At 23.6% G+C, this 12,178-nt stretch overlaps 1 protein-coding gene across 1 annotated transcript; it reads left to right on the top strand.

Moving 5' to 3' along the window:
* The first annotated feature begins 1,258 nt into the window (after positions 1-1,258).
* LOC122724654 (pentatricopeptide repeat-containing protein At1g63330-like) lies at positions 1,259-3,555 on the top strand. The gene has a single exon (XM_043960283.1). It carries the CDS (start codon positions 1,357-1,359, stop codon positions 3,370-3,372), a length of 2,016 nt encoding a protein of 671 aa, XP_043816218.1. The 5' UTR covers positions 1,259-1,356; the 3' UTR covers positions 3,373-3,555.
* Positions 3,556-12,178: the final 8,623 nt, after the last annotated feature.

The raw sequence follows: 12,178 nt of genomic DNA, 5'->3' as shown, positions 1-12,178 counted from the left end.
TTTTTGGCTCTAAAATTAAACACCTTTAATTATCTGAATTTTATTTTTTAGTAGAATGCATCGCTCAGAATCATATAAGTTATGATATATTAACTGTGTTGTCTCTCTTATAATATATTTTTAAACTAGTAAAAATTATTAATTATATAATATTATAACATGACGATTAGAGAACAATTTAGTTTTCTTTATATATATATATATATATATACTTTAGTTTATCTTATACAATCTTAGAATTTAAGATATAAAAATGATAATTTAAATATAAATAATTAAGAAGCTATTATTATTTAAATTGTCAAAACTACATTTAATAATTATAAATTTATTGTATTTTATTGCTATTTAAAAATATTTAATTAATTAACTATATTACTTTTTAATTTAAATTGAAATTAAATTTCATTATAATCTAATACAAAAAACTAACTAAAATTCAAAACTTTCTACTTAAAAAATTATTAAAAGTATTAATTTTATAATAACAGATATCTGAGTTTATCGCTAAAAATTCCGCAATAAATAATTCATGCTAATAATTTTATATTTTTATGATTAGTTTCACACATTAATTTAATTTTTTAATTTAAAATTTATTATGTGATCATATAAATAAAATATTTATAATTTTAATGAATTTTAATGTTTTAATTTAATTTTTTAACTTTTATGATATTTTGTACATAAATGTATTCATATTTTAAAAATAATTTCTTATAATTTATAATACAATATACTGTATATTAAATCTATAGAAAAAAATTTATATATTATAATTTTACGTTAATATTAATAACAAATAAAATTGAGAATGCGAAATATATGTAGTGAGTTTGAGCATTTCAAAATTTTATTATTTTGAAATAATTTTATATATTAATTTTTTTATTACATTAATTAAAATCGTAATATTATCTAAATGGATGTCAAAATAAAAATGCGCTAAACAATTCCTATAAGAGTAAAGCTTGGTAAAAAAGTTAATTTTATTATACTAAAATAAAATAATTAATAATAAAAAATTATATAAGCTAAAAATTAATTATATTTTTCATGAAATTTTATTAGTATTAAAAATAAAATTAACAATTTATATAACCTCCTTTAATTAGGTATCTACAAATAGCATGTAGGTTAAAAAAATTATTATTACAAAATGATAAATTTAATTTGCTATTAAATAATATTTTTATATGAAAATTTAATAAAAAATTACAAAATCTGGTGCATATAAACAACAGAGTAATGTATTTCCTTTACCAGCTGGCAGAGAGCCTTCCTTTTCCAATTCTCTATTTCCTTTCCTCATTCCCAATCTCCGATCCATCCCTCAAAACAACTGACGAGAGATCGATGATGATGATGATGAAGATGCCTTGGAGGAGGAAGAACAGGAGCTTCCATCTTCAGCTACAAGGGGCAATTGGTACCATTCAATCTCCATTCCTATTCTTATTTACCAATTATTGCCAGTCTTCTACTTCCACACTTGAAGATGCACGCTTCTTGACAAATAACTTCAAATCTGCTTCTTTTACCCGCCTTGATGATGCCATTGCTTCCTTTAATCATGTAATTCATATGCATCCTCTTCCTTCTAGGGCTCAATTTAGTAGATTCTTATCTGCCCTTGTGAAAGTGAAACAATATCACACTGTCTTTTCCATGTCCAAAACAATTGAATTGCTAGGAATCTCTCACGATGTTTATTCTCTTAACATCTTAATTAATTGCTTCTGCCGTTTACATCTTGTGGATTTTGGCTTCTCTGTTTTCGGGAAGATGTTCAAATTTGGATTGGAGCCTACCACCGTGACATTTACTACCTTAATTAATGGGCTTTGTATAGAGAGTAAAATCGACAAAGCAGTGGAATTTTTCGATGATATGGCTGCACGTGGTTATCAACCTAATGTTTATACTTATAATGTGATAGTAAACGGAATGTGTAAATTTGGGAAAACAAACGTGGCTATTGGGCTGCTAAAGGGAATGGCTGATAGAGGTTGTGAGCCAGATGTTGTGACATACAATGCAATCATTGACGCCCTTTGCAAGGATGAGCTAGTTGGTGAGGCTTTAGAGCTCTTCTCTCAAATGAGGAATAAGGGCATTTCACCTGATGTCATCACTTACAATAGTTTAATTCATGGTGTTTGTAAATTAGGCCAAAAGAACCAAGCTTTGGCCTTGATGAATGAAATGGTGGAGCAGAAAATATTACCAAATGTTTATACCTTCAATGTATTGATTGATGCTCTTTGTAAGGATGGAATGGTTTCAGAGGCTCGAAATACATTCAATGTAATGATTCAAAGAGGTGTAGAGCCTGATGTGATCACATACACTTCCTTAATTGATGGTCTTTGCATTTCAGGCCAATTCAAGGAAGCTTTGGCCTTGTTGAAAGAAATGGTGGGGGAGAACATATCCCTTGATATTTTTACCTTCAATATATTGATCGACACTCTTTGTAAGAAAGGACTGGTTTCAAATGCAGAGAATGTAATCACGATAATGATTCAAAGAGGTGTGGAACCTACCGTTGTCACTTATAGTTCATTGATGGATGGATATTGTCTAGGCAGCCAAATTGATAAGGCTAGAAAGGTATTTGATCTGATGGTGACCAATGAAATAGCTAACATTTTTAGCTACAACATTTTGATCAATGGATATTGTAAGTGCAAAATGATAGATGATGCAAAGGAGCTTTTTGATGAAATGTCTCATAAAGGTTTAGTTCCTGATGTTGTTACTTATTCTACTCTTATAAAGGGTATGTTTCAAGCAGGGAGGCCCCAAAATGTAAAAGAGCTCTTTAAGGATATGTGCTCTCATGGTCAACAGCCAGATATAGTAACCTTCTCAATTATGATTGATGGCTTGTGTAGACAAGGGAATCTCGATGAAGCACTCACACTATTTAAAGCAATGGAGAAAAGTCAGTTGAAGCCTAATTTTGTGATCTATAGCAGTCTAATCAATGGCATGTGCAAAGTTGGGAAGATTAATGATGCCAAGGAACTGTTTTCTAGTCTTTTTGAAAATGGTTTACAACCTGATGTTTATGTATATAGTGCAATTATGAAAGGACTCTGCCAACAAGGATTAATGGATGAAGCCTATAAGGTATTTAAAGACATGGAAAAGGTAGGATGTTTACCAAATAATTGTTGTTATAATATCATCATTCAAGGGTTTCTCAAGCATGAGGATTTACCAAAAGCATCAGAACTAATCATTGAAATGGTTGATAAGGGGTTCTGTGCTGATGCTGCTACCACAGAACTGGTAGTACATTTATCGCTGAATAATGATCTCATTCTGAGGCTTTTAAAGGTGCGCAATGAGGGATCAACAAACTAAAGTTGTTATATCTTGACCATTCAAGTGTATCTTGGAGCGCAACTTGCTAATTACCTTTTTCAAATATAATAGATATGTAATTTAACTAACTTCTTCAAATATCATTTTTAATTTCAATCAGCTGTGATTCTCTTCCACAAAATGAAAATTTCTAACACCGCAAATGACCTGTGGTGGAAACCATGATATGTGTGTGCCTTTCGCTTGAATTCAGACATGGACTTGATCTCTTTGATATAAGATTGTTGATGAATGGAGGTCATGGATTTCTAATGATCAAGTTGCTGGTAAACCCACCATCTCCTTTACAAATTTTTTTTGGCTGCTACTACAGCCTTAACTCGAGAGCTCAGTCCTAAAATTGAGGTTAGAACTAAAACTAATTGGTTCCATACTACAATGCTTAAGAATCTTTATCTATTTTTATTTTTGTGCTCAATGACCTTTTAAAATGCTATCATTTCTCTTGTAGGTACTTGCAAGGATATGATTACAACTTCACCTTTTTAACCATAAAGGTATAAGCAATTCTTTTTTGCTTAATTATTATATTTTAATAATAATGAAAATAATTATTATAAACCAGTGTGCTTTAATTGAGAATTGATTTAACAATTGGACTACACTATAAATGCAGGGTGCAGGATATACAGTCCCAGAGTACAAGGTAAGAGAATCACTAGACTTCTCCCGCTGTTGGTTGGATGAAATGTCACTAAAATTATAGACAACAGAAAATGTTATGGGAATTGAGGGAAAGGCAAACATCCTCTTTGTCACCATTTTTTTTTTTTTTTCTTTAGTCATCAAGTTGGGTATATATATATATAGAGAGATCCTTAATTTCTTTCATTTTCTTTCAAGTAAAATTAGTGAAATCATTGCATTAGCACCTAATAATATAAAGTTCACAATCTTTTCCAATGAAATCAATTTTAATACTCTTTTGTTGCCTAAAAAGAATGGAGGCTTAGGCGTAAGATATCTCTCTTCAAACTGAAGCTCTTTGGAGATTTGAAAATCATAGGCATTTCTTCCCTTCAGAAAGACATTCGAATTGCGGCTGTGCTACTTTCGATGAACTCTTCCTTCTCTCCTTTTAATCTTATCAGATTTGCTCTCAAATTCTCCTTTAGCAGCTAACCTAGATGTGTTGATGTTAAATATTTTTTAAAAAGGTAGTTTTAGAAAAAATAAAATCAATTTTCTAAACAAATTTTTAAAAATATCCATTTCCATATAAATTTAATTAAAAAATAAATATTTACTTCTTTTTTTTTTAACTTTCATGCTTCGTTATTATTTATAAATACTAATAATTACATTGTAAAATTTATAATTTATTTTTATTAATATAATATATTTAATTAATTTATAATATAATATTTTAATGGATTAAAAAATTATATAATTATACATTGTTTAAAATATTTTAATTTGATTTGTTCGATTAATTTACTATTTTAATTTAATTTATGTTCTATTAACAAATATAATATTAAAATTTTAATAGATTGAATATTTTATTAAAACTATTATATGTTTTAATAATTTACTTATATAAGACTATCATTAATATACGATTAAAATAACGTATCAAAATAAAAAGTTTTAAATTTTTTTAGTAAGAGTACAGTTTTTTAAAATTTATTCGTATCTTTCAAATTATAAATTGCTAAGTATAATTTATTACTGAAAATTACTAATTTTAAATAAAATAAAAATATATTATTATTATTATTATTATTATTATTATTATTATTATTATTATTATTATTAATTTTGAAATTCATATTGTATTAGGATAAAGTTTTGTTTAATTATAATTTATATATAATTGAACTATAATAATTTTTTTAAAAAAATATATGTTAATGATAATTTTATTAAATAACAGATATTAGCAAATAAAAAGTTGAATATTTCAATTGTAATAAAAAATAAACTAAACTGATATATTTTCTTAATTTTATTTATTATAATTTTTGTAGATAACTGTGATTAAATATATTCATATAATAATGTGATATTAAGATAATAGGAGCTCAAATTTAATTGTCTATTTGCAATAATAATAATAATATATTATATAAAAAATTAATAAAGAGATAAAACAAAAGTAACAGTAAAATATTATTTAATTTGTGAAAGTGTTAAATTTGATTGTAGAGAAATAGAGTGGTTTACTGGCGACTATGAATTCTACTAGAGGTTCTTATGTTTCGCTTCTGATTAGATCGATAGGAAAATGGAGAGATAGCTGGATTTCAGGAGGTATTTTGTTCAGAAATTACGGAAACAACCGGTTATAAGATTTTGCAATCGCTTTTATCAAAATGTCAATTTTAGAACTACTCATACAAAATCAAATATGAAAGGAAGTTTCTTGTTAATAATTAGATATATTTCTCTATGTTATAAAATCTCAATATCATACAACACATCATTAAGGAGTATACTACTTTTTGATATTTTAATGTTTAGAACCATATTTGGAATTGAATTTCAGTATTTCAGTACAACCTCAATTTGATTTCAATTCTTTTTTTTTTTAATTTTAATTATTATCATTCACTACGTGAATTTATTAAAATGCAAATAAAATTTATAAACATGTATAAATTCATTTATAAATATTATAACAAAAATGATATTTTTTTTATCATTCTATATTTGTTTATAAATTTATTTATATTTAATTAATTTTATAAATAATTTATATATTTATTTATAAATCTATTTGTAACCATATACATATACATCCATTCGTAAATTCATATGATCTTTTAATTTAAAAAATCTTTTAATTTAAAAAAAATGATTATACTTATAAATATTAATAAATTCGTATGTTCATTTAATTTTATAAACAGATTATAAATTTATTTATATATTTATTTATGTCTATTTAATTTTATAAATAATTAAAATTTCATTAATAAATTCCTATGTAGCGTAGTTTTAGTAATGAAACTAATGATTATAAACCATAAAGGTTAATAATTCATTTTTGCTTTGTTATTATAATTTTTAATAATAATGAAACTAATGATTATAAACCAGTGTGCTTTAATTGAGAATTGATTTAATAATTATACTACACTATAAATGCAGGGCGCAGGATATACAGTCCCAGAATACAAGGTAAGAAAATCACTAGACTTCTACAGCGGTTGGTTGTATGAAATGTCACTAAAATTATAAACAGAAAATTTTATGGGAATTGAGGGAAAAGCAAACGTCCTCTTTGTCAATATAACGGATATATTTTAGTATTGGACCACCATTTGAGTTATTTATAAGGTGCATTTTGTAATACATTTGTGTGGTGTTATGAATGTGAAACACATTGTTTCTTACTGTTTGAGATGTTAGTTAAGTTAGGCAAGAAAAGTTATTTTGGTTGTTTCTTTTCTCCTTTCAACAGTATATAATGAAACATTTTATGTTTTTACCACTTTCTAAACCTTGTAATATCCTTTTTCTTTTTGCTTGATGCATCTTTCTTGAAGCTTTTGTGATTCTGCATCCATGTAAAATGGTTTGTTAGAGGTGGGTTTGACAGGGTACATATTGAGAGGTAGGAAACCGATTGCAAAAAGATTCAGAATCCAAAAATCTATATCAGTTGTTGTTTACTTTACAAAATTGAATAAACTATGGGATAAACTTGGTGCTTTAAAGCATCATCTAACTATTACACATTAGATCTTTCTTGTGGTGCAGTAGTGTCAATACAAAGAAACTTCATTGATTAAATGGAATACTCTTGTTGCATCTCTTCCCTTAGATCTTTCTTCTCTCCTTTTAATCATATCAGATTTGCTGTGGGGAATGAGATGAAAATAAAATCTTGGAATGATAGACGATCGGTTGGTAATGTTGCTCTCAAATTCTCCTTTAGCAGACTATTAAATTTAGCAGCTAACCTAGATGTGTTGATGTTAAATATTTTTTAAAAAGAAAAAAATAAAATCAATTTTGTTAACAAATTTTTAAAAATATCCATTTCCATATAAATTTAATTAAAAAATAAATATTTACTCTTTTTTTTAACTTTCAGACCCGTTATTATTTATAAATACTAATAATTACATTGTAAAATTTATAATTTATTTTTATTAATATAATTTATTTAATTAATTTATAATATAATATTCTAATTTACATATAAAATCCACATGTTCACGTCTATTTTAAAATGATTAAAAAACTATACAAATATACAATATTTAAAATATTTTAATTTGATTTATTCTATTAATTTACTATTTTAATTTAATTTATGTTCTATTAACAAATATAATATTAAAATTTTAATAGATTAAATATTTTATTAAAACTATTATATGTTTTAATAATTTACTTATATTAAGGTTAGTAATCAGATATATTTGTCTATACTATAAAATCTCAATATTATACAATACATCGTTAAGAAATATACTACTTAATTAGTTCAAAAGCTAGATAGTATCCTAAAAGGAAAAATTATACTTCTTACTAAAAATCAGAATCAAATTAAATTTTTAATATTTTAATATAGAAGAAAAATTATAGTTTTTAATATAAAGAAAAAATTATAGTTGTTGCTAAGAACTAGAATCAAATCAAATTTCTAATACTTTAATGTTTAGAACCACATTTGAAACTAAATTTCAGTATAGTTCTCATACAGTTCTAAGTAATTTCAGTACAGTCTCAATTTAATTTTAATTTTTTTTACTTTAATTTTAGTTTCATTTCAATTTAAATTTTAATTTTTACAAATAAAATCATAATAGCTTTTTACGTGTATTTTAAAATAGTAAATAATTAATATTAAAAAAATAATATTAATTTTTAAATAATAACTGTAGTAATATATATATATTATATACAAGTACTCTCTATAAGAATATTTTATGTAGTTATTAATTATATAATTTTAATTAAAAAATATATGAAATTAATATATAAATATATATTATATTACTAATTCGTAATTTACTCATATAATTAAAAAATTAAAAAATAATTAATACATTTATGATTGATATAAAAAATACATATATATATATAATTCGATTATAATAATTTTTTGAAAAAAAATATGTTAATAATAATTTTATTAAATAACAGATATTAATAAATATAATAAAAATTTGAATATTTCAATTACAATAAAAAAATCAACTAAAATGATATATTTTCTTACTGTTATTTTATTATAATTTTTTGGATAACTTTGATTAAATATATTTATATAATAATGTGATATTAAGATAATAGGAGCACAAATTTAATTGCCTATTTGCAATAATAATAATAATAATAATAATAATAATATATAAACAATTAATAAAGAGATGAAAAAATATTTTATTTGTGAAAGTGTTAAATTTGGTTGCAGAGAAATAGAGTCAGTTTTAGAGCTACTCATAGAAAACTAAATATAAAAGAAAGTTTCTTATTAGCAATCTGATATATTTTTCTATACTACAAAATCTCAGTATCATGCAATACATCTTTTAATAGTTCAAGCGAGATAGTGGAAAACATTTTAAAAGAAAAAGCTATAGTTCTGATATTTTTATCAGTAGATTTTACAAATAAATTTTATTAATATACTCTACTAGTAATTTATTTATCAATATACTTTATTAGTAATTTTAATGGATTTATTAATGAATTTGAAAATCTTTTAGTAATTCTTAATATGAAAAATTATATAAAAATTTATTGACGAATTTCAAATTTGATAATTTATTAGTATTATTAACCGATTTGATAATTTATTAGTATTATTAACCGATTTAAAAATTTATTGAGAATTTATAAATTTATAAAATAACTGATGCTGAAATTTACTATTGGACTTAAAATCTGTTAGTAAATCACTAACAATTTTAATCTATTAGTAAATTTAGGAGTGTAAATGAAACAAACCGTTTATGAGCTATTCGAGATTCGACTCGATAAAAATTCGATCAAACTCGACTCGATTTTTAAACGAGTCAAATTCGAATTTAATTTTTAGGCTTGTTTAGTAAACAAAGCAAATTTAAGCTCCATAATATTCGTCTCGTTAAGACTTGTGAGCGTGGCTCGCATTCGAGTTCATGAGCAGACTTGCGAATAGACTCGTAAATAGTTTCGTTAAGCAGACTGAGATTAATAATATAAGAGAAATAAATCTAAATCTTACACATACTTTTATGAGTCAAATCTAAATTTTATAAAGTTCAATTCTATATTGTGTAATTATACTATTAAAACTTGCATATATTTGGATCGTTAAGAGCTTATTTTTATAAGTTTAGAGCTAATTTGTATATGTGAAGTTCAGTTGTTTGCTTGATGTGGGACGTCCCTCATCGTCAGAGTACGAAAAATCAAAATTGTATATAATAGCTAACCACGAAACTACTAAATAATTTAGATTAACCATTTTGGACCGAGTGAAAAATGGGTCAAAAGTTATTTAGGTTAATTTGGACCGGACTGTTCTATTTGCTTAATGTAGAAAGACGTCCCACATCGATGGAATACGGAAAATGAAACTACAAGCAGAAAGTGGGCACTTTTTAAAAATTATTAACTCGATAAAAACTTGATTAGTCTAAGTTCATTTGCTAAAAGAGTCGTTTGAACTTACTAATACTCCGTTTGAGTTCGAAAAAAATAAAAACTCGAGTTCGGCTCGAACTTAAAAAATTTTAACGGACTAAATTTGAAATCTTCAAAACCATTAGCTTACTCTCTAAGTTAATTTTTAAAAGTATTTAAATTACTAATAAACTCTAAATCCATTAGTAATTTATATAAAAAATTAATAACAAATTTAAAATTTTGTTACTAAATTTTATCATCAAATTAATAAATAAAAAAATATTAAATTTATCAACAAATCTATCCGATGGTAAATTCATTGATAAATTTAAAATAAAATTCTACATAAAATTCCTTCATTCCTTTTTTACGGCTCACATTTTTCAGTTACCAATAAATTTACTAAAAAATTTCAAATCAATTGGTAACTTTTAGAGAGAAAAAAGTTATTTTTTTCTTTTTTAAAATTTAGTAACGAATTATAAATTTATTAATAATTCACATTTATAAATATAAAACCAACACCTCTGCTTTTATCATTCGATCATATTATCATCTGCTTTTCTTCCATTATTTTCCCTTTCTCTCATTTTCTTTCTTTTTCTATTTTTTTCATTCATTTTACTTTTTTATCTCATAAATTTTTTTCTTTTTTTTCTATTATTTTTCTTTCATCTCTTATCCTATTTTCTCTTCTTCTCTTTCCTCTTCTATTATTCTTTTTCATTTTTCATAATTTTCCTTTCATTTTCTCTATTTTCTCCTTTTTCTTTTCCATCTTTTTATTTCCTTTCCTCTTATCTTCTTCATTTTCTCTATAATTTTCATTCATATTAATTTTTTAATATTATTTTCTTCTATCATTTTCTTTCTATCTATATTTTTTCTATTATTTTACCTTTATTTATTTTCTTCTCTAATTATTTGTTCTTTTTTTTTTCATTTCGCTAATTATCTTTTTACTTAACTCTCTTTCTTTTTTCTTTTTCATAATTTTTATATTTCTATCCTTTTCTTTATTTTTCTCTTTTTTTCTTTCTTTTTTATTATTTTCTCTCATTTTTACCATTTTTTTTATTTTCACTTTCTATGTATTTCTAATAAATATTGAATATAAATTAAAAACTTAGTAACAATAATAATATAATTTTAAATCTTATTAAATTAATAAAAAAATTATTTAAATTCTCAATAGATTTAAATTACAATTTGTTGATAATTTACTAACGGATTTCACATCTGTTAAAATAAATTATTTTTCTCTTATACTAAAGGATTTAAAATTTGTTGATAATTTAAAATCAGTTAATAATTATAGCAGAAACTCCGTTAATAAATTCACTAATTTACTAACAAACTTGAAAACCGTTGATAAAATTTTAATACCAAACTTTTTAACAACGCATCGTAATCTGTTAATAATCCATTATTAATTTATTTACCAATAGATTTTTATTAAATTATCAACGGAAAAATCACTGCATTATTAATATAAATTAAGAAGTGGTTGATTCTTATAGCTAAAATTGAAGAAACATTCATGATGTTGTATTTCTCCTTTGGTTGAAACTGTTATTCATGCAAGATGATTTTTTCTGTTATAACATTTTGAAATAATGTCTATTATTGATTGACCTATATAAAATAGGTATAAAGAAGTATATAGTTAAAAAGATAACTATAATTTTTAGCAATAAACATTTAATAAAAATATTAAATTTTTGATAATTTTATATTTTTATGATTAGATTCAAACAGTAATTTAATTTTCTAATTTAACTTTTATTATGTAATCTTATAAGTAAAATGTTTATAATTTTAATTTTTATGAAATTTTGTACATAAATATATTCATACTTTAAAAATATTATTCTTATAATTTATAATCCAATATACTGTATATTGAATGCATAGAAATAATTTACATATTATAAATTTACATTAATATTATTAATAATAAAATAAAATAACAAATAAAATTTAAAATGCAAAATATATTTAGTGAGTTTAACATTTCAAAATTTTATTATTTTGAAATAATTTTATATATTAATTTTTTACTGATATTAATTAAAATTGTAATATTTTTATATGAAAAATTAATAAAAAAAATTACAAAATGCGCCGCATATAAACAATTCCCAATTTTCCTTTGTTATCCTTACCACTTTACCAGCAGGCAGAGAGCCTTCCTTTTCCGATTCTCTATTTCCTT

The sequence above is a fragment of the Manihot esculenta genome, chromosome 9 (genome assembly GCF_001659605.2).
Source record: "Manihot esculenta cultivar AM560-2 chromosome 9, M.esculenta_v8, whole genome shotgun sequence".
NCBI classification, from domain to species: Eukaryota; Viridiplantae; Streptophyta; class Magnoliopsida; order Malpighiales; family Euphorbiaceae; genus Manihot; species Manihot esculenta.
This window is presented reverse-complemented; position numbering and strand designations above follow the sequence as displayed.